The 23,670-nt window shown below is 38.9% G+C and overlaps 1 protein-coding gene and 2 long non-coding RNA genes across 3 annotated transcripts in view; all 3 read right to left on the bottom strand.

The window, feature by feature from the left end:
• Positions 1–23,670, bottom strand: part of LOC146504235 (uncharacterized) — a 180,973-nt gene that overhangs the window by 109,730 nt on the left and 47,573 nt on the right. The gene's annotated exons all lie outside the window — the stretch shown is intronic.
• On the bottom strand, positions 3,607–4,942 carry LOC146504237 (uncharacterized). The gene is made up of 2 exons (XM_085131075.1): positions 4,037–4,942; positions 3,607–3,993 (listed from the first exon to the last, which is right to left on the bottom strand). Exons 1-2 carry the CDS (start codon positions 4,513–4,515, stop codon positions 3,846–3,848), a joined length of 627 nt encoding a protein of 208 aa, XP_084987201.1. The 5' UTR covers positions 4,516–4,942; the 3' UTR covers positions 3,607–3,845.
• On the bottom strand, positions 9,556–10,187 carry LOC146504236 (uncharacterized). Its single transcript, XR_014877907.1, has 3 exons — positions 9,996–10,187; positions 9,779–9,909; positions 9,556–9,687 (listed from the first exon to the last, which is right to left on the bottom strand). It is a non-coding gene; the product is annotated as an uncharacterized LOC146504236 (long non-coding RNA).

The following is a 23,670-nucleotide window of genomic DNA, read 5'->3' as shown; positions in this document are numbered from 1 at the left end:
AGCACACCTGTTCACCCCGCCCCTGCGCCGTCCCGGGAGCTCGCTGCGTCACCCCTCCTCTGCAGTTGGCCAGAGACCACACCCACGCCAGAGTCATGTATTCGGATTCATCCACTCATAACTTGCCAAAATTATTGCAATATTCAGTAACATTCTGAAAACAGAAGTTTGATAGATAATCATGAATTATTATTTATTTTTGCAATGTTATGGGGGATTTGCCATTTATTGTGATAAGCACTCATAAAGAAGATATGTAGTGTAGTAATTGTGCAAAAGCTGTTAATAGCTCAATGTCTAGACTGCATACGCAATCTATATTTGTAGGTGTTAAAATATGTCAGGTGAGGTGAGAGAGGAGTGTGAGGAACAGCCACCTTGGTGCCAAAGAGATGGTGGTGACATCATCTGTCATCATTTCTGCTACACTGGCAGGGCTAGGGGCCAGAACTCTCCTTGGGGTTCTTGGGGGATGTTGCTAACTCCGGGTCCGATAACAGGCACCACACCCGCAGTAGATGTGCTCAGTGTGAGGTCTTGCAGCAAGCTATCAAATATGGTGCATTTCTCAGCTTTAAAAAAAAAACAACCGCTATGCGTTGCCAGGTGTTTCATCATATTCGAGGTGTTACCTCCTTTACACAGTATCACCTTAACCTCCTAGGATCTGGCGTCCACATATGTGGACATCACATTTTGGGATGTCTAGACCAAAATACTTAATTTTGCTCTACAAGGGCCTGATATCCACTTACGAGGATTATACTGCCACTGTTCTATCAAAATTTAAAACAAATGTCCTCATATGTGGCTCTCATTTTTCTCAGGAACAAAAATCAAGTAAAAAAAAAAAAAAATCTGGTAATTCTTTGTTTTTACATTCATCAGGTCCCAATCAGCCCAAATAGCAAAGAAAAATTAAAAATGCATGCCATGAAAGAGTTTGAAAAAAAGCACTGAAATAAAACACAGAAATAAAGCACCAAAATGCGCACTGCTTTTCGGTCTGGTTACTACTGTTTATGTCAGAACCGGTACCATAATGGCACCGGATACCAGTACCCATCTGTACTCCTTTGGAGTCAGCACACCCATCATGATGACTTTTTACTATGCCTTCCTGGAAAGCATCATGACCTTCTCCATCACCTGCTGGTTCCACTCCCTCAGCCTTCAGAACAGGAACAGACTGCAGCACACTGCATCAGTGTGCTCTAAAATCATTGGCCTGCCTGTCAGAACTCTGGCACAGGTTTTCAGCCAACAGGCACTTAGACAGGCAGCCAAAATCATCAATGACCCCTCTCACATTCTTCACCCCGCATTCCAGTGGCTCCCCTCTGGGCGACACCTCCACTGCATTTCCTGCAGGACTGAGAGGAGGAGAGCCACCTTTGTCCCCAAAGCCACTCTGCTTTTTAACTCCAGCCGATAAGACCATTTCCCACACCAGAAACATAAACTACTCTACACTCTTTTTATACTGCCGACACTTTATTCACTTTAGTCACTTACTTAGTTATTTATTCACCTATTCAGTCACTTTGATTTTAAAACTCTGTCATTTTAAAACTGTGTATATACTGTATATTCTGTGTGTATTTATTATCTCACTCTTATTGCCTGTTTATGCCCTGTCCTTATCTTCAACGTCATGCTGCTCTGTTGTATCTTAATTGCCCCTTGGGGATAAATAAAGTCTTTCTGATTCTAATTCTGATTCCAGTATGTTCTGTGACCCTGATGTAGCCATTTCACAGACATTGTCTCTTGGATTTCTAAAACTTATTTATTTTCATTAACATGTAAGGTGAGAAGGACACTTGTGGTTTGTGGTTTAGCTGCAGTAGAGGGGTTGAGCAGTGGGTTCAGGGTGTGGTGTCAGGGGAGGCTGACCGGGACAGCTGACGATCATCGTCTAACCATGCTTTCCCTATTTGAGGACGCAGGGAACTGATGGGAAAGCGATGTGTGGTGTGCAAATAAAGGGACGCAGCTGGAAAGCTGCCTGATGATAAACACATTGTGGGGTATGTCTGTGTAGGTTCTCAGTAATCCAGGTCATAGTAATCTATGAAGCTAGGAAAGAAAAGCGATCGGACTTCTTCAAGTTTCTTGAAAACGTTTCACTTCTCATCTGAGAAGTTTCTTCAGTTCTAAGACCAATTTTGTTATCATGGAACATCATCAAGACTAAGGAGAACTGCAAATTGGATATGACAATGATGACAAGTAAAATACTAACTATAAAGGTTTAACAACAGAAATAAGTACTTTTTCATGAACGTCACAAAAGAAAATGTACATTTTGTATGCGTATAAAACAGTATTTAATTTTTGATTTTGTAGTTAACCGTTACCAGCTGACAAAGCCAAACAAGAGCTTGCAAAGACACCTTTCACATTCTCACGTTTGGTTTACAGTTTGCATCTCATGCTTTTATTTTTACACATACTGATGTGTGTGTGTGACATCTAGCATACATTTTGTATGAGAATTTCATGTATAAACAAGGCCCTGTATTTTTCACTACTGAAAACATTGTGATAACTTGGCTTGGCTTCATGACTACTAATCTAATACCATTTTTAATATTAAATTAATAAGTTCGATTCTTCATTGTGATGAATGGACTGAATATGATTACCGCTGCCATTGAGGTTATATTTTTGGTAGCGTTTTTGTGTGTCATCATTCTGTTTGTAAAAAAATAGTTCAAAAAGTTTTGAATGAATTCTGATGGAGGCTTTGTAGGGGTATAGAGTGGGGTCATGTTAAGAATCCATTGATATTTGGCTCACATAATTTGTGGGGCATCTTATTGCAACAAGAATTATACCAAACAAGGCAAGGGGAAAAAATAAAATGAAATGATTTGAAGGTGAAATATATATTTATACAAATAAAATCAAAAGGAGTCAGAAATGGCCGGTTATATTTTGGAGAGGGTTGATCCAACAAATCATGAACAATTAGGTTTAAGTTTAGTTCATGACAGTGCAGATTTCTGACATTTTGTGTAATTTAAGCATGTAACAATTTTAATTTTTTCTAACAAAAAACAGTGTGAAACTTAAGTTAGACTTGTGTTTGTAAATGAACTGCCCCATGTTGTTTAGCTTTATGGTTTTTATACTTATTGGTCTACATATTTATTTATTATATAGGCTATACAATACATAAAATCAAAATTTACATGTTTTATGTAACTAAAATGTTTAATTATGTGGGCTACAGACAATAATTAAGTTATAGACTATATTTATATGAAAAACATGTATAATTACTAGATTTGAATCATTTTAACCATATGTAACCACCTGCATATGTATTTGAAAAAAAAAAAGGTATTGATTTTGCCACACTCATGCCACCCTAAGAAAATTTCCCTAGATCCGCCCCTGGATCTGTCATGTGACCTTTATTTGATTCTTACACAACTACAACCTTCTTAATATATGTTTAGGAAGAACATGGAAAACAAAATGTATATAAGCACTTCTCATCTTCAAGAAGAACATGAGAAATGTGTAATAAATAAATAAAGGAACATTATTATTATTACATATTTTAAGATTGTAACAGACACTTATGCAATACAATGAAGTAAATGCAGAAAAAACACTAAGAATGTATGCTGAAATTCATACAGAATTTTAATAGTTTTCATCAATCTTTAACACAGTGAAAACTTTAAGGCCATCAACAGTGACCGAACCCAGGCCCAAAGATTATAGTGAATACCATAACAATAAAGGGTGCACAAAACTCAGTATTTAAAACAAAAAAGACAGCTGAAAACCCAGAATGTTGAACATTTTTCACTTCAAAGGAGCAATCTGGCTTAGTCCTTCTTTGCACTCAGCCAGTTACTGAGGCAGACTATTCTGTTTACATTGTCTGATGAGAAAGAATCACACTTCTTTTGAATGATGTGACCTGAGAGTGAGAATAATCTCTCACAAGGCACTGTGGTTGCAGGGGTTGACAGGTACTAGAGACTAGTAAAGCGCTATACAAATACAGGCCATTTACTTGCGTGCAATAGGTGCCAGCCTGGCATGTGCTCCTTCTCTCTTTAACCACCACTGTAGTGGACACTCTCCTATGTCAATTTTGGGCTCTGCTTTGTACAGATTCAGACAGCGGTCTATAGCATCTTCCTCTTCCTCTGTATCTGAATCAGGAGAACCCAGCAAGCAGATGGACATCTTGCTCTTCTTTGGTGATGGTTCCTCTGTTATCTGAGCAGATTGTTGGTGTACATGCATCTCTGTCATCAGAAGGTCATGTACTGAATCCCACACCTCTCTTCTTTCATCTTTGGAAAAGCACTTACAGTCTTTAAACCTGGGATCAAGGGCAGTAGTGATCTTCAGCCATGTGAGATTGCTGCTGTCCCTCCGCTGAGCTAGGCCTGTGGTAAAAACCTTCTTAAACCTCAAAACGTAGACTGGGTCATCATCTGAAGGCTCCACAATCCTGAACAAATGATACAAGGCTGGCAACACCATGAAACAGGAGACATACCGCTCTCCCCCCAACAGTTCGGTCACATGTCTGCAATAGAAAGATCAAGTCTGTATTTTTCTATTAATCACACAGAGACAAACATAAATACCACATATGAAAATACAGGGTGGGCCATTTATATGGTTACAACGTAATAAAATGGGAATGGTTGGTGATATTAAAGTCCTGTTTGTGGCACATTAGTATATGTGAGGGGGCAAACTCCTCAAGATGGGTGGTGACCTTGGTGGCCATTTAGAAGTCGGCCATCTTGGATACAACTTTTGTTTTTTCAATAGGAAGAGGGCCATGTGACACATCAAACTTATTGGTAATGTCACAAAAAAAACAATGTACACAGAGAGGTGGAGGAGGTGGAGAACATAACACAAAGACAGACACACAATCATGAGAAACAAAATGATTTACCTGCAAGGTTCAAGTAGTTCCTCCAGCTTTTGCAGTCTGTCAAGCTCCTGGTCAGTCAACTTGGTCAACTTGCTGTTTTGCTGAGTCAGGATGGTGGTCAGCCCAGATTTGTTTCTCTGGATCCGCTTGATCATCTCTAGGGTGGAGTTCCATCTTGTTGGAACGTCCTGAACAAGCGGTTCTGTTTGATGTCCATGTGCTGCTTGCTGTGCCTTTAATTCGTGAGCGTTTGCTGGACTATGCTTAAAATGTCCAACAATCTTGCGACATTTGGCCAGAGCCCTTTCAAATGTGCTGTCATTAAGAGAAACTGTGACCGTTCTTTGCAGAATGTGGGCCATGCAGGGCATGTGTTCAAATGGAAGTAGTCTGGCGGCTGCAACCATGTTACAAGCACTGTCGGTGCCAAGCATGGTTACCTTGTCCTTGATTTTCCATCCTTGAGTTTGCAAAACTCGGAAAATGGTCAGCACATGCCTCAGCAATAGTGTCTCTCTTCAGTTTTACTCACTGTTAGTGCAAACGATTGCACAGTCCAGTTATCTGGTCCTCATACAAAGTGTGCAGTCTCGACACAATGGTTCCTCTCGAGGGCAGATTGTAACACACATCTCCCGATGCAGTGCAAATGACTTCTCTCAGTCCATCATCTTCTACTATGCTAACTGGTCGACAGTTTTTACCTATCCAAACAAGCAAGGAATTGGTTAATTTTTCTCTCACATTTTTTGTTATTCGTCCACAAGCACCATACTCCTGAAGCATAGACTGGCAAGGTCCCGTAGAGGCGGATTCAGTTGAGTGTTTTGCTCTCAGGTGATACGCCAGTGATGAACTGCTTCTGTGGTACCTGGATTCAGCTTTGCAAATTGTGCACCTTACTCTTGTTTTGTCCAACAAGCCATCAGGCAACTTCTTAAAGAGAAACTTTCCACCCAAAAGTCTGCCCTCGTCCATGCTTGCGTGTGTTAGCTAGATAGCAGCATGGTGTCACTTCTTCTTCTAATCATTTCTGTTAGGCCAAATGCCAGCATAGCACACTGTTGCTATGCTGGCATTAATAAAGATCTTTTTTTCCAATCGATCTTTCTGAGTTAACGTCAATAATTACTTCCTCCAAACCATCAACGTGTCTTTTAGACCCCATTCCTACAAAACTGCTCAAAGAAGTTCTGCCATTGATTAATTCTTCGATCTTATATATGATCAACCTATCTCTAATAATCGGCTATGTACCACAGGCCTTCAAGGTGGCTGCAGTTAAACCTTTACTCAAAAAGCCATCTCTAGACCCAGCAGTCTTAGCTAATTATAGGCCAATCTCCAACCTTCCTTTCATATCAAAAATCCTTGAAAGAGTAGTTGTCAAACAGCTAACAGATCATCTGCAGAGGAATGGTTTATTTGAAGAGTTTCAGTCAGGTTTCAGAGTTCATCACAGCACAGAAACAGCTTTAGTGAAGGTTACAAATGATCTTCTTATGGCCTCTGACAGTGGACTCATCTCTGTGCTTGTCCTTCTTGACCTTAGTGCAGCATTCGATACTGTTGACTATAATATTCTATTAGAGCGATTAGAACATGCTGTAGGTATTACAGGTATTGCACTGCAGTGGTTTGTATCATATCTATCTAATAGACTCCAATTTGTGCATGTAAATGGAGAGTCCTCTTCACACACTGAGGTTAATTATGGAGTTCCACAGGGTTCAGTGCTAGGACCAATTCTGTTTACATTATACATGCTTCCCCTAGGCAGCATCATTAGAAGACATAGCATACATTTTCACTGCTATGCAGATGACACCCAGCTCTATCTGTCCATGAAGCCAGATAACACACACCAATTAGTTAAACTGCAGGAATGTCTTAAAGACATAAAGACTTGGATGGTCACTAACTTTCTGCTTCTCAACTCAGATAAAACTGAGGTCATTGTACTCGGCGCTGAAAAGCTTAGAAATATGGTATCTAACCAGATTCTTACTCTGGATGGCATTACCTTGGCCTCCAGTAACACTGTGAGGAACCTTGGAGTCATTTTTAACCAGGATATGTCCTTCAACGCACATATTAAACAAATATATAAGACTGCGTTCTTCCATTTGCGCAACATCTCTAAAATTAGAAATATCCTGTCTCAGAGTGACGCTGAAAAACTAGTTCATGCATTTATCACTTCCAGGCTGGACTACTGCAATTCATTATTATCAGGATGTCCAAAAAACTCACTGAAAAGCCTTCAGTTAATCCAAAATGCTGCAGCAAGAGTACTGACAGGGACTAGAAAGAGAGAGCATATTTCTCCTGTTTTGGCTTCCCTTCATTGGCTTCCTGTTAAATCCAGAATTGAATTCAAAATCCTGCTCCTCACATACAAGGTCTTAAATAATCAGGCCTCATCTTATCTTAATGACCTTGTAGTACCATATCACCCTATTAGAGCACTTCGCTCTCGCTCTGCAGGCCTACTTGTTGTTCCTAGAGTATTTAAAAGTAGAATGGGAGGGAGAGCCTTCAGTTTTCAGGCCCCTCTTCTGTGGAACCAGCTTCCAGTTTGGATTCGGGAGACAGACACTATCTCTACTTTTAAGATTAGGCTTAAAACTTTCCTTTTTGCTAAAGCATATAGTTAGGGCTGGACCAGGTGACCCTGAATCCTCCCTTAGTTATGCTGCAATAGATGTAGGCTGCCGGGGGATTCCCATGATGCATTGAGTTTTTCCTTTCCAGTCACCTTTCTCACTCACTATGTATTAACAGACCTCTCTGTATTGAATCGTATCTGTTATTAATCTCTGTCTCTCTTCCACAGCATGTCTTTATCCTGTCTTCCTTCTCTCACTCCAACCGGTCGCAGCAGATGGCCGCCCCTCCCTGAGCCTGGTTCTGCCGGAGGTTTCTTCCTGTTAAAAGGGAGTTTTTCCTTCCCACTGTCGCCAAAGTGCTTGCTCATAGGGGGTCATATGATTGTTGGGCTTTTCTCTGTATCTATGAAGCGCCTTGAGGCGACATTTGTTGTGATTTGGCGCTATATAAATAAAATTGAATTGAATTGAATTGTTGCCCCCTCCTCCAGAGGTGCTCATGAGTTTAAAGGTCTTAGATTACAGGAAATTAAAAAAAGAAAAAAACTGCATTAAATTTTTTTAACGCGTTAAACATTTCGCATTGATCTCAACAATTAACGCGTTAATTTTGACAGCACTTTTAACGCAATTAACGCGTTAATTTTGACAGCACTAATATATATATATATATATATATATATATATATGTATATGTGTGTGTGTGTGTGTGTGTGTGTGTGTATGTACATTGTAGCGTCCCTCCAACAGAAGACAGAGACAATCGGTGTTCCGGCTACCAGTGTTTATTATTTATCTTCAGAATCAACACAAACCCCCGACTCTCACTCCTTTTTTCCGCACACACCCACAACAACATTCTCTAACACCCATCACCCAAACACTCTCAGCCAACCACACACATGATCTTCTCCAGACTCTCTGTCATTGGTAGCTGATCTGATTGACAGGCCAACCGGCCTCTAGACTACTATACATTCAAGGACACTCAGTAAATCACCATGCTGCCGGTGTGGTCCAACTATGCCATAAGTGAGTGGCAATTCTGAACACAAAACACTGATAACACAACAGTTAACTAACTTGTAACCCAGTCCGTTACAATTTACACAGCTTACACAGTAAACTTGACTCAATAGCACAACTTTCCTTTTGGACCTATTTCTCAAGCAAGACTACACATTGTGTAACAGTTCTTCAGTACTGAAATGTTTGCTTGAAAACTACCTCTCAGTTATACTAATATAGATTTCTGTATGTGTCTCTGTGTTCTAATATGACTGTCTTACAGTTTTGTGATAACCACTTGAACTTTTGAAAGTGCTTTCATTAAGTTAGACCACTGTCTAAGACAGTTATGATTATGAGGCCTTGCAAGTTATCCCAGTAAATACAGTGTCCGTCTTGGATCAATAACAGCCTAATCCCCTCGTGGCTTACACTGCGTATATACACACAGATAGACAGACACACACACACACACTTCTATAGATTGCACATCCACAAATTTGCACAGGCACATACAGCTCACCAGTAGGAGTTTAATCCTCACAACTGCCACCGGGTTATCAGCTTTGGTGCTTTCAGTCCATTATAGCAAATAGGAAGAAAAACTGAGCAAGGATGAAAGGATAAAAAAGAAAAACAGTTAAAATGATGAAGAACTAGCAGATGGGAATTTTAAGCAAAAATTGGGTATTTAATGGTGCATTACTTACTGGGTATAGTGTGTAAGTAAAATTAGTTTTAAGTTTCTGGAGGCTCTTATAGAAAATGTGTAGTAGGTCTCCTGTTGCACAAAATTAAAAATTGTTAAACTTTATTCAGGTTTAGGTGATTAGCAGGAAGCAACAAAGTAGTCACACCTGCTGTGTAGTGCATTGACAAGGTTCCAACATTTATGTCAAATATAGCTAAACCAGTGAAGCGTGATTTGTCACTCCAAAGAACGCATCTCCACTGCTCTAAAATCCTGTTATGCTGAGTGAACGGACTCTATGGCAGAACACACAGAAGCGCAGAAAATGCAAGGAGTGCTCTTTATTTGTGGTGTCAAAATTATATGAAATTATACAGAGGGACAAACAGAGGGAAACCAGGGGAGGACGCTGACACGTATTCGGAGGGAAAGGGGTTACCCGCGCACGCAGGGTGGATCTATAAGAAAAAGAAAAACGAAACTTTAGAGGGAGATGCCAAACCACCGGTAAGAAACAGCAACAAACATGGGGAGAGTTGGAGAGCTCACTTGTCACACTGGCTGTACGGGCTCGGGCGGGGATTCTCGGGATGTGGGAGAAACGCTGTAATTGATTTCCGTAGTGATCCCGGAAATGCGGCTTCACAAACAGCTGATAGGTAAGCGGGTGATGGATCCGGCTGAGGATACAAGACAACAGGTAAGCAAACAAAATCCCAGACATAGGTTGGCCTTAATGCACACCGCGGAGAATTAAACACGTTACCACTCGAGGAGGTGGCAATACTCCGACACCAGACGTCAGTCGCGCTGCTCCTAAGTAACGCTCCATCAAATGACGTCTGATGCACCGCCGGTGTGTCAGCATCCCGTGACACACCACCCCGCCTACCTGAGCTGAAAACAGAAGCAGACCCCGTGACACCACACCAGAGAAACCCCACCAACTCCTAACAAATCCAGTGGTGGCATGCTTTACACCACTGCATCCAGTGCTTTGCATTGTGCTTGGTGATGTGAGGCTTGTCTGCAGCTGCTTCTCCATGAAAACCCATTCCATGAAGCTCTATATGCACTGCTAAATCTGAAGGCCACAAGAAGTTTGGCGATAAAGCGACTGGCTTTGCAGAGTTAGCGACCTCTTATGTGCATCAGCATCCACTTGTGACCTATCACTTTGTGGATGAGTTCCTGTCATTCCCGATTACTTCTGCTTTGTTATAGTGGCACTAACAGTTAACTGTGGAATATTTAATACTCCATGACTGGACTTGATGCACAGCTGACAGTCTTTCACAGTACCACACCAGAATTCACTGAGCTCCTGAGAGGGACCCATTAAAAAAAAAATCTTTGTAGAAGCAGTCTGCATGCCTAGGTGCTTCATTTTATACACCAGTGGCCATGGAAGTGACTAGAACAATTCAATTCAGTGATTTGGATGGGTAACTGAATACTTTTGGCGCTAGTGTACCTTTACTTTACTACTCATCCATCTGCTTTTCCATAGGAATGGCTAAGAGTGTACTGTTAATTGGTTTGTTTGCCAGATAGGCTATGCACAGATGACAAAACTGACTAATAATACAAACATAAGGTCTGTCATGCAGATGTTTGAATTTAATTATTCTTTACTAAATTGCATGTAGTTCAGAGCATCCAGTTGGCGTAGTTCAATCATATTTGGATCTTGCTTGCCTTCCTTTGGTTGCTTTCATTTTTTAGAAGGGTATGACAACAGCTGTAAAGGTTGTGATGTTTTGAACCATTTATACAGCAAGGAGAAAAATAGTACACTCCCAGCAAAATTTTGCTGCCCTACAGGTACAATGTATTTAATAAGAAAATTGAAAAGTTCTTGTTTTGACAGAGGACCTTGGGAAACAGACTGGATTACTACTCAATGACAATAATTTTCAAGAGTAACAATAAATAATGTTGGCAGAGTGAGTGGGAAAAAATTATTCATTAGCTTAGTTGCAATGAGTTTCAATTTTAACTGAATATTATCAGTAGGAGCACAGTAAGAAACACAGTGGAAAAGCTCTGTGGCATAGCAGAAAGGGCAAGGGAGGTAAAACACAATTTTATTGTAGAAACTTGAAAATATTACTAATTTTGCTAAGAGATTATACACACACTAGGTTTTGATAGTGTACACGGAATTGAGTTATGCAAATTATTCATTGGAGAAATTGTCCCCAACTCTGCCTTGCTGATTACTGTAATAACATTTTTAAGAAATGAATATTTTTCCCTACATAATATATTTTTTAGCATTATTACTAAGATTAAAAAAATTGAAACAGACAACACACACATGCACACAGACACACACGTGTATTTCATGCTGGGCTGTGAAATGAAGACGAAACCATTGTGAAAGGGAAAAAATAATTGCACATAAATGCAAATATGATTTCCTTGTTTGCATATCAAACCATGTCTTGGTGTTTACACCCCTTAATTACAATGTTTAATGAATTACAACAAGAATGTAATGGGGGATATTTACAAGTCTTCAAAGACTGTTATAGAGAAAATAAAATGATGTGCCATCAGAAAGCAATGTGTTAAGATTTTATTAAGCTTTTTCAATTTTTATGGTGTTACATGATGTCTTCATTCAGAAACATTGAGTATAGCAGGCTTAAGGGGAAGATTTTGAAATAAATCCTTGGTTTTGTGTTATGTGAATACACACAGTCATGTAGAGTACAGAAATGTCAGTTGAAAATGTTTATTATATCAAAATGTGTTTAGACCTGTTATACAGTCATAGTTTAAAAAAGTACAGTCTTTTCTAATTCTTTTATATCATTTTAATTCTTTTTACATATGTAAACAATAAAAAAATCATCTGCTCCTTGGTGTGCCTTATATATATATATATATATATATATATATATATTGTATATATAAGCTCAGATTAACATTATATATTAGATTGTGTGCATTCATAAGTGCACATAGCACCTCTAGGTCACAGGTCGGTGATCAGTTTTGTATAGTAAGGGTGCAGTGGCCCCAGTCTTCCAGTCTTAAACTCCCACCTCCAGTAAAGCTTCGATTGCATGAGACTAAGGACATTGAGTCCACGTCGACCATGTTCCACGCCTTAATTGCTGAGGCTGCTGCAAGTGGTTGAGGGTCTCCTCTTTGGTGGCCTCAGGATTTCATCTTTGCTTTTTGCAGATTATGTGGTTATATCGACTTAATCAGGTGGTTACCTCCACCCTGCAATGGAGCAGTGTGTAGTGAAAGGAATGAGAATTAGCACCTCTGAGACCAAGTCCAAGACCATGGTTCTCAGCCGGAAAAATGTGGAGTGCCCACTCCGGGTCAGGGACAAGTTACTGCCCCAAGTGGAAGAGTTCAGGTATCTTGGGATCTTGTTCATGAGTGAGGGGAGAGTAGAACATGTGACTGAAAGATTGATTGGGGTGTTGTGGTGAAGAGACAGCTGAGCATAAAAGCAAAGCTGTCAATTTACCGTTCAATCTACGTTTCTACCTTTACCTATGGTCATAAGCTCTGGGTTGCCATAAATGCAAAAGTTGATTTCTTTGCCATGACTTTAAAACTTGAAATAAATTGTTCCCTATGGAGAAGCAATAGGTTTTTTTTTTCAAAGCTGACTGTATCTTCAGTGACATAGTCAAATGTTTTCAACATTTAGCTTAACAGTTCAAATTTTATGTTAGCCATCTGATAACCACTGAACAATTTTCAGAATGCAGGAAAGGGGCTTTGTGGTGTCACAAATTATATTACTGAGATGGCAATTCAATCAGCTCTGGCATATATATGGGAAGATGAGTTTGTTTCGTAAAAATGTTGGTGTGCGATGTTTTTCATATTTTGTGCTCTTCCTAAGGATTTCAACTCTGTTCCCTCATGCTAAGAAAAATCACTTTGATACACTGGTCACACACCATCTATATTGCCGCTTAATGCCTGAGTGTTTGCACGTGCATGTACATGTGTGTTTGCATATGATATTCCTGTTTCCACCTTCTTTTTGGTTAGTAAGCCCAGGGCAACTGGTAGAGTGGTTGCCATGGAGTTTTGACATCATCTTATAAATGAGAATAGATGAGTCTGGGAAGTCAATATGGGCTGGAGCTGCTGAAGGGTGTTATGGGAAAAAATGAACACTGCTCCATCGAAATAACCTCCACTTCCCACTGAGTCACACAAGCACACAGATATACACAAGGTTGCCCACACTCTCACAGATAAAATTATCAGCTTCTGTTGGCATGCATGCAACCACAAGTATGCCAGAGGTAAACAACATTTAAAATGTTTCAGTGGTGAGGTGCTTCACGTTTAGAAGCATTTCATTGTACCCAGATTATCTTAAGGTGAGTGTTTACACCAGTGTCCTGCAGGTATGTGAGTTTCTTTCTGAGCGCCATTGAAACTTGCTTCACAACATTTCATAAGAGATCGTACTATAAAAACAACCTCATAGGTTATTTGAAGTTTCTAAAAGATTTACATGTAAAATATTGAACATTAGCTAAAACCGTTCTACTATCAGTTACCCTTAACTCAACCTTGGTTTATCATTTTCTTGTAAAGTGAAAACATTGCACAAAGCACTGCAACATGTTTCTAATGATAGGACAAATGTAGACTTCGTTGACAGTGCACTATGTGTGATTACTGTAGACATGTTTTGAAATTATTATCTGTTTTACATTCCTTATGTGGTTCTAGCAGTAACTTTTGAATATAGTGATTAAAAGGCATTCTAAGTGCTTGTGTCAGGCCCCCACACAGAGATGATGCATTAGGTTCTTAGCTAGACAGTTAACTGTCACCATAGTGGGAGATTGATGAACAAACACACATTAATAGCAAGAGTCTGCATAGTTAAAGACATAAACGATATATGTAAAAGATCCCTGGGGCAGGGGTGACTTTGAACAGAGAATTTATTACAAACTTTATGCAAAAAATAACTATGTTAATGCGTTTGAATTAAATGACACCAAACAGTCTTTAACAACCCTGATCCCAAAAAACTGTTGTGTTGTGTTGTGTAAACAGTGTTGGGAAGGTTACTTTTAAAATGTATTCCATTACAGAATACAGAATACATGTCTCAAAATGTATTCTGTAACGTATTCCGTTACGTTACTCAATGAGAGTAACGTATTCTGAATACTTTGGATTACTTAATATATTATCATGCTGTTTACAACTACATGAATGTACTATTGCTGTGATTTATTATTGTTACTGAAGGTCCGCGGCTCCGAACCGTAGTAAAGGGACCTCTGGCTAATACGGCTCGTAGCCGAAAACTAGCTTTACTTTGTTGTCTGGGCCAACTTTGCTAGCGAGAGACAGAGAGGGGAACTTATTGTTTTTGGAGGAAAACAGGAACACAGTGTACAGTCGAGTCTTAATAGCGTACTTACAACTGGGCTCGTCAGACACTCTTCTTGGCTGCAGTGGTTATTATTATATTTACATGCTTCCAGCTCCCGTTTTTGCTCGATGACAGCTAGTACTTTTCCCTTTTCTCCCTCCCTCGCTCACAGACACATAACGTGTATGGCAGTCCATTCTCCCTGCAGCACGGATTACACTGCCTATGATGCTACATTCTTTAGAGCTATACCGGTAGCACTCTGCCTATTAGCTTAGCACAACAACAACAACAAAAAGGCCTGTCTCACCCAGGAAACACGCAGAGAGAGGGCGTCACCCTGTAACCATGGCAACCGTAACGCTGCCGCCTGGACAACAATAGCTGTCAAACAAAACCCAAACAGTCCTGACCCGCCACAATATGAAACAGGGAAGTACCGCCGTGTAATCCATTTATTTCAACAAAGTAACTGTATTCTAAATACCACCTTTTTAAACGGTAACTGTAACGAAATACAGTTACTCATATTTTGTATTTTAAATACGTAACGGCGGTACATGTATTCCGTTACTCCCCAACACTGTGTGTAAAGCATAAATAGCATTTTACAATTTATAAATCTCATGAAGCCATGTTTTATTTAAAATAGAACATAGAAACATAATCAAATGTACTACAGTATTTTAAGAAAACAGTTCAGCTCATTTTGAAGTTGATGGCAGAAACACATCTCAAAAAAGTTGGGATAGGGTCAGGTGTATCACTCTTTTATAACAGAGTATGGACAGTCAGTGACCAGCTGCATGAGTTGTTGGTGAGGAATGGTGCCCCGTGATTGTCGGATAAAGGCTTTTAGCTGCTCAAGAGCTCTGGGTCTTCTTTGTCTTTTTTTTTGTTGTTGTTGTTTCATGATGTGCCAGTTTTCAACTGGTGAAAGGTGAGGACTGCAAGCATGCCAGTTCAGCAGCATCAGCTCTTGCACTATGAAGTCATACTGTAATAGATGCAGCATTGTCTTGTTAAAGATCAAAAGCCTGTTCCTGAAGAGTACATAATCTGGATGTGAGCATGTGTTGCTCTATAACCTCCACTAATGGTGCCTTTCCAGATGTGCAGACTGCCAATGCCATAGGCACTAATGCATCCCCATACCATAAGATTTTAGACTGAGTGCTCATAACAAACCAGAGGTATTCTTTAATATCAGTGAACAAAGTGTATATGTTTTTAAAATTAATTTCACGTATTTCACAGAGCAATTCTCCACTTTTCCTCAGTCCTCTTTTCAATGAGCTTTAAAGGTCCGGAAAACAGCTGGATCCTGTTCACATGTGTCTTGTTCTTTGCATGATAAAATGCCAAGCTGCATCTATGGATGGCACAGTGAACTTTGTGATTTCTCGACGTTTCCTGAGCCCATGTACTGATTTCAATTCAATTCAATTTCAATTCAATTTTATTTATATAGCGCCAAATCACAACAAATGTCGCCTCAAGGCGCTTCATAGATACAGAGAAAAGCCCAACAATCATATGACCCCCTATGAGCAAGCACTTTGGCGACAGTGGGAAGGAAAAACTCCCTTTTAACAGGAAGAAACCTCCGGCAGAACCAGGCTCAGGGAGGGGCGGCCATCTGCTGCGACCGGTTGGGGTGAGAGAAGGAAGACAGGATAAAAGACATGCTGTGGAAGAGAGAGAGAGATTAATAACAGATATGATTCAATACAGAGAGGTCTATTAACACATAGTGAGTGAGAAAGGTGACTGGAAAGGAAAAACTCAATGCATCATGGGAATCCCCCGGCAGCCTACATCTATTGCAGCATAACTAAGGGAGGATTCAGGGTCACCTGGTCCAGCCCTAACTATATGCTTTAGCAAAAAGGAAAGTTTTAAGCCTAATCTTAAAAGTAGAGATAGTGTCTGTCTCCCGAATCCAAACTGGAAGCTGGTTCCACAGAAGAGGGGCCTGAAAACTGAAGGCTCTCCCTCCCATTCTACTTTTAAATACTCTAGGAACAACAAGTAGGCCTGCAGAGCGGGAGCGAAGTGCTCTAATAGGGTAATATGGTACTACAAGGTCATTAAGATAAGATGGGGCCTGATTATTTAAGACCTTGTATGTGAGAAGCAGGATTTTGAATTCAATTCTGGATTTAACAGGAAGCCAATGAAGGGAAGCCAAAACAGGAGAAATATGCTCTCTCTTTCTAGTCCCTGTCAGTACTCTTGCTGCAGCATTTTGGATTAACTGAAGGCTTTTCAGTGAGTTTTTTGGACATCCTGATAATAATGAATTGCAGTAGTCCAGCCTGGAAGTAATAAATGCATGAACTAGTTTTTCAGCGTCACTCTGAGACAGGATATTTCTAATTTTAGAGATGTTGCGCAAATGGAAGAACGCAGTCTTACATATTTGTTTAGTATGCGCGTTGAAGGACATATCCTGGTCAAAAATGACTCCAAGGTTCCTCACAGTGTTACTGGAGGCCAAGGTAATGCCATCCAGAGTAAGAATCTGGTTAGATACCATATTTCTAAGCTTTTCAGCGCCGAGTACAATGACCTCAGTTTTATCTGAGTTAAGAAGCAGAAAGTTAGTGGCCATCCAAGTCTTTATGTCTTTAAGACATTCCTGCAGTTTAACTAGTTGGTGTGTGTTATCTGGCTTTATGGACAGATAGAGCTGGGTGTCATCTGCATAGCAGTGAAAATGTATGCTATGTCTTCTAATGATGCTGCCTAGGGGAAGCATGTATAATGTAAACAGAATTGGTCCTAGCACTGAACCCTGTGGAACTCCATAATTAACCTCAGTGTGTGAAGAGGACTCTCCATTTACATGCACAAATTGGAGTCTATTAGATAGATATGATACAAACCACTGCAGTGCAATACCTGTAATACCTACAGCATGTTCTAATCGCTCTAACAGGATATTATGGTCAACAGTATCGAATGCTGCACTAAGGTCAAGAAGGACAAGCACAGAGATGAGTCCACTGTCAGAGGCCATAAGAAGATCATTTGTAACCTTCACTAAAGCTGTTTCTGTGCTGTGATGAACTCTGAAACCTGACTGAAACTCTTCAAATAAACCATTCCTCTGCAGATGATCTGTTAGCTGTTTGACAACTACTCTTTCAAGGATTTTTGATATGAAAGGAAGGTTGGAGATTGGCCTATAATTAGCTAAGACTGCTGGGTCTAGAGATGGCTTTTTGAGTAAAGGTTTAACTGCAGCCACCTTGAAGGCCTGTGGTACATAGCCGATTATTAGAGATAGGTTGATCATATATAAGATCGAAGAATTAATCAATGGCAGGACTTCTTTGAGCAGTTTTGTAGGAATGGGGTCTAAAAGACACGTTGATGGTTTGGAGGAAGTAATTATTGAAGTTAACTCAAAAAGATCGATTGGAGAAAAAGAGTCTACTTAACATCAATGGAACTAAGAGTAGCTGTAGATAATATTAGATCTGTGGGATGATTATTGGTAATTTTTTCTCTAATGATAAAAATTTTATTTGTGAAGAAGTTCATGAAGTCATCACTAGTTAACGTTAAAGGGATGGTTGGCTCAAAAGAGCTCTGACTTTTTGTCAGCCTGGCTACAGTGCTGAAGAGAAACCTGGGGTTGTTCTTATTTTCTTCAATCAGTGATGAGTAGTAAGCTGTTCTGGCTTTGCGGAGGGCTTTCTTATAAAGCAACAAACTATTTCTCCAGGCTAAATGATGATCCTCTAAGTTTGTGACACGCCATTTCCTCTCCAGATTACGAGTCATCTGCTTTAGGGTATGTGTTTGAGAATTATACCACGGGGTCAGGTACTTCTGATTAGAGACCTTAGTTTTCACTGGAGCTACAGTATCCAGAGTTGTACGTAGTGAGGAGGTGAAATTATTAACAAGATAATCGACCTCTGTTGGGGTAGCGTTCAGATAGCTGCTCTGCTCTATGTTGGTACAGGCCATTGACGATGATAACAGTGGCTGGATTATATTCTTAAACTTAGTTACAGCGCTTTCAGAAAGACATCTACTTTGATAAAGTCCACTCTCCACTGCTGCGTAATCAATTATTGTAAATGTAAATGTTATCAAGAAATGATCAGACAGGAGAGTCATTTCCATGACAAAAGACTGACAGAGATTTACTGAATCTCTCGATAATTTTATGCAATTAAATATTCACAGTTTTTGCAATTTCAGATTGAGAAACATTATTCTGAAATTGTTTCACAATTTGTAATTGCTGTGTTTTTTTTAAAGATGTGTACAACTCTGCCTATATTTCCTTCTAAGAAACTCTGCCTTTTTAAGATGCTCTTTTCATACACAGTCATGTTACTGACTGGTTACCAATAAACTTAGTTAGTTTCAAAATGTTTCCGCAGCTATTTCTCTTTATTGACTCTGCAGCCTTTTGTTAACCTTTGACAACTTTTTGTGTGTTGCTGTCCTTAAAATAAACTAATTGCTTTCTTAAAGTGGTACACTTTATAAACATTGACTATATTTTCTACATTGAATTCTGGAAAAAAAATGGGGTGTTTACGAGATCTGCAAATTATTGGGATTCTGTTCTTATTTAGATTTTCTACTGCATCCCAAATTTTTCAGCAGTTGAGAGAATTATGTTTTCAAGTTTGGAAAGTGATATATTATCTTGTTTTTGTCGCTGTTGTTACAAATTAGTACCATCAAACAAGCTGAATTTCAAATTGGAATAGAAAAGCACCATGTACCCACTCGTTTTTTATCTCTGCTCTTAGCTCTCCTTATGCAGATTAGTGACTATAAATGAATGACAATAATGTGAGCAGAAAATTAGCTTTGTAGCTAAGGAGACCTTCACATCTTCCCTTAGCTCTGAGACCGTGATGATTCAAACAAGGCTCATGACAAGATCCACTTTGTTTTTGCTTGTGAACTGAATGCTGTGAATAATGGGAAACCCTGAACTAGAACTGTTTGGCCCTGAGGACGAAACCATGCAAATTTGTTTCTTTCACATTCAACATTTTTTTTAATAGCATCAACTAATTACAAAGGAATCTTAGGGCGGTGCTCAGCTCTCAACTTAAAGTCAAAGGTTTCTTCTTACCCTCTTTTTTCAACCTTCTCTTATTTTCTTTCTTTGCATAATCCTTTTCGTATCCTTCACTGTCTGTGGGTCCTCCTTTATTAAATGCCAGCAGCATGAGTAGGTGGTATTGGTAATGAACTGTAATCCCTCTCTCCCAAACATCCAAGCATCATAGCAGGCATCATTGTGGGATGGTATTCTCAATAATATCCCCAAGAATATCATTTTCTTTTCTATATATGCCTTTTATGCTAAATTACTGATAAGTCAACAAAATGCAAGCTTTATTTCACTGAGTTTTGATGGGGGATTACTGACGCCAAGCCCTGCAGCTAACTGTAATATTGGCTGTGAAAAAGCTAATGTATTCCCCACAGTCTGACAAAGTCCCTCCCACCCCACTACAGCTCTAGAGCAAATCTGTGGTTTCACAAAAGGCAAATTTAAACTTTCCAACACTTAAAGTGGACTTTTTCATTTTCAAAATATGCCAGTTCACATCAGTCACATCCACCTTTATAGAAGCCTTTGGTAAAGTAGATACAGAGTTAGTGGTTAGAATTAGAGCTGTATGCTGCATGAAAAGAAATAGAGAAAGTGGGAGTAGTGCTTTGGATTTAATGCTAAAAATTTAATATTGAAGGAGAATGTCAGTTCCCCATTACTCCTGCTTTCAATCTCTACCTCAATTTAGCAAGGGACCCTCAGGGGATGTTGAACTGGACATGAAGGAGTGTGGATGAAAACAGCCCTTAGATGTGACACATGAGTTGAGAGACAGCGTGGGCGGGAATAGTTTTTGGTGAGGACGGGTTCATGGGTGCTTTGACATGAAAAACTGAAAATTTTAAAATATGTCAGTGCACTAATGAAAAAAGGTGTAATTTTCTAAATATGTTCACTAATTCTAATACTGTTTCTGTTTTGTATTAAAATTACAAATTTACAGTTCCAGGAACTTCACTAGATGTCCCTAGAACTGTAAGAGATAAGAGAAAGTGAAGTGTTATGAAGTGTTTCATTTAGAGTTTGCAGCTAAAGAATGTGACGTGCAACGTCAGCACCACTCATTCTTGCGACTGTGGTGTTGTGATGGACGGTTTAATGTACAAATGGACAGCTTGTAGCCATGGTTACACTAAGCATCCATTAAGACTGCTGAAGGCAGTACGTGTTAATATTTTGAATTTTGAGTACACACTCAAATTAGATTCTCACAGAAAAATCTTTCTAAGTGAGAACAGCCACGGCATCCAGACAGTCAACTCAGTTGGTGATAAAAAGATTGATGCAAAAATTCTTCTTGTGGTTTCACATTTAGAAACTGATCTGTTTTGTGTTTCTTAGAATTAATGTTGCCTAAATGGCAAAATGTATACATGTATTATTTTTTTACTTTTTCCTTTGAATGTACTTTGTGTGGGAATCAATAAAGGGGTAGAAAACATTTTTTTCTTTTTCTTTTTAATTATTTTATTCAAATTGTGCTTTTTATGTACTTTTTTCTGTGTTTAATATACATATATGTATATATATATATATATATATATATATATATATATATATATATATGATTATTAGGGGTGCAATAATACTCGTATCGATATTGAACCATTCGATACAGTGCTTTTGGTTCGGTACGCATATGTATCGCACAATACAAATTTTTTTATTTATTTTATCAACTTTTCTTCTGACGATGCTGTCTGTGTTGAGCGCTCAGTGGATCTGTGTTCGACTACTTCGCCTAGACTGCACTGTTGAGCGCAGATCCACTGAGCGCAGCGCAAGCTAGCAAGACAGAAGCTAAGCTCGTTGCAACATGGCAAATTTAACCTCCTCCTCCGCATATGTATTGTTCGATACATATGCGTACCAAACCGAAAGCACTGTATCGAATGGTTCGATATCGATACGAGTATCGTTGCACCCCTAGTATATATATATATATATATATATATATATATATATATATATATATATATATATATATATATATATAATTAGTTTTATTATTATTATCATTATTAACAACAACAATAATAAATTATTTTATTTTATTTTTTGTACTTTTATTCTGTCCTGTTTTAAAACACTTTAAGAATAAAGTTGGCTTGGCAATAATTTGATGGTGCATGGGTGGTGGTGGTGGTGGTGGTGGTCGGGGGGGGTTGACAAACAGAAAAGACTCAGAAACTCATTTAAAGAGTCTAAGAACTGTAAAGCAGTTAGTTTTTTTAAATTTTTGAAATATAACTTATTGTAAAATGTAAAGTTACTATACTCACCCTAAAAGTAAAAAAAAAAATGTACAAATATTTAAAATATAATTTTCACCATTGATTAGGCTTAGGTGCAACTTGGTTTTGAATTCGATTATGAAATGTTCAATTAATTTTGAAACAGTGAACAATAATCGCCCCTTTCCATTATTTTTTGAAAACTCACCATCCTTCCTGAAATCTTTATGTGGCTTTGCAATATTCATTAGTACACTAAAGTACTCTATGAGCACAAAAACAAATCATTAGTTTATGCACTTTTCAGTGTGCAAATAAATACACAAATAAAACTGAAAAACAGGTTCTGATTTAGATTGTGGATTGCTGAATCATCCCAGACAAACTCAATCTTTTATTGGGCATCTGAGGTTATTTAATCAGGGTTGCTCAAGGCAGGGTGGTGGATCCTTCCATTTTAAAGTCAAGGTTTTCTGAAAAGATCAAAAGGATGCCCTTAGGTATCTACTGTCTTCCAAATGAGGCTTCAACCTTAGAGCCGCATTTTGCTACCATGCTTGAAAAATAAATTACAGAGAATAGAGCAGCATTCTTGGCATAACTGTAGTTTTTATGTTGGCATAATGTTTTAATGTTGGAACAAGTGTAGTTTTACTAATTCTATATGTGCAGTGCCACTAGTTACAGTCAGGGCCATATGTTCAGTGCCTGTCTTGCATCTTTGTGTATGTATAGTGTACAGTGAATGCGGGAACATGCTTTTTTTTCTTCATTTCTCAGTCCATTATTTGTGTATTCGTGTGTGTATCTGTGTGTGTGTGTGTGTATGTGCCTGTGTTCTGCCAATGGCTTTTTTTTTCCAAGACAGAATTTCTAGCTGGATATAGAAAAGCAATCTCTCAGTTAAGTGATTTGTGAAAAGTGTCACATTCTCACCTGGAAGTAATTGCCTGCTGGTGTCGCTCAGTTGTGGTAATATGCTCATGAAGTGAAAGATGATAGGGTAAGGAAGGTTGGGTGTGTGTGTGTGTGTGTGTGTGTGTGTGATTTTGATTACCAGCTTGCTAAAAAAAAGCCCTTTAAGATGAACGTACAGTCTGACAACCAATGTGGGGTGAGGAAGAGGCCTCTGCCTGCGTGTGATCATCTGTGAGTTCTCCAATGATTTCTACAGAACTGGCCTAAGGTGATGAAACAATGATATCTTTTGGGACACTAAACTTTTTTGAATGACAGGGAAGCAAGAGAGACTGAAAACAGACAGCAGCAAAACTACATTTTCAATGCAGCAGTGGTACTGACCTTTACATTTTCTCTTTCGTGTCCAGTTATTTTTCTTTGCATCATTTTTCTGTGTTGGTCCGCATCTTGCTGCATTTTGTTTTGTTCAAATTACTTAGATTTCCTTATTAAAAGAATTAGAATGGTCAGAAAAAAAAGGTTTCTGCTAAATATAATTAACTGATTGTATGTCTCAGGCTGTACAGTGCCCTGGGTAAATATGGAATAGTTTGATTTGAATGAACTTGAAAGTTGGAATATTCTATGAGATCGACCGGCCTTTCTGACCATCTTTTATTTATTTCACTTCTGCTTGTTTCATTCCCATCAGTGTTTCTACTTGCAAACATCTTTTCAGCACTTGTACATTTGTGAACACTAAGAGAGAAGATCAAGACATTTATTCAAAATTCAATATGTGTGAAATATATTAATGTTAAAA

This window comes from Neolamprologus multifasciatus, chromosome 14 (genome assembly GCF_963576455.1).
Source record: "Neolamprologus multifasciatus chromosome 14, fNeoMul1.2, whole genome shotgun sequence".
Classification (NCBI taxonomy): Eukaryota; Metazoa; Chordata; class Actinopteri; order Cichliformes; family Cichlidae; genus Neolamprologus; species Neolamprologus multifasciatus.
This window is presented reverse-complemented; position numbering and strand designations above follow the sequence as displayed.

Bases quoted from the DNA above. Each gene is read 5' to 3' on its own strand.
- LOC146504237 (XM_085131075.1), bottom strand. From the start codon at position 4,515: ATGGTGTTGCCAGCCTTGTATCATTTGTTCAGGATTGTGGAGCCTTCA. The intron at 3,994-4,036 runs GTAAATGGCCTG...TAGTCTCTAGTA, and splicing joins CTGGCACCTATTGCACGCAA to CCTGTCAACCCCTGCAACCA.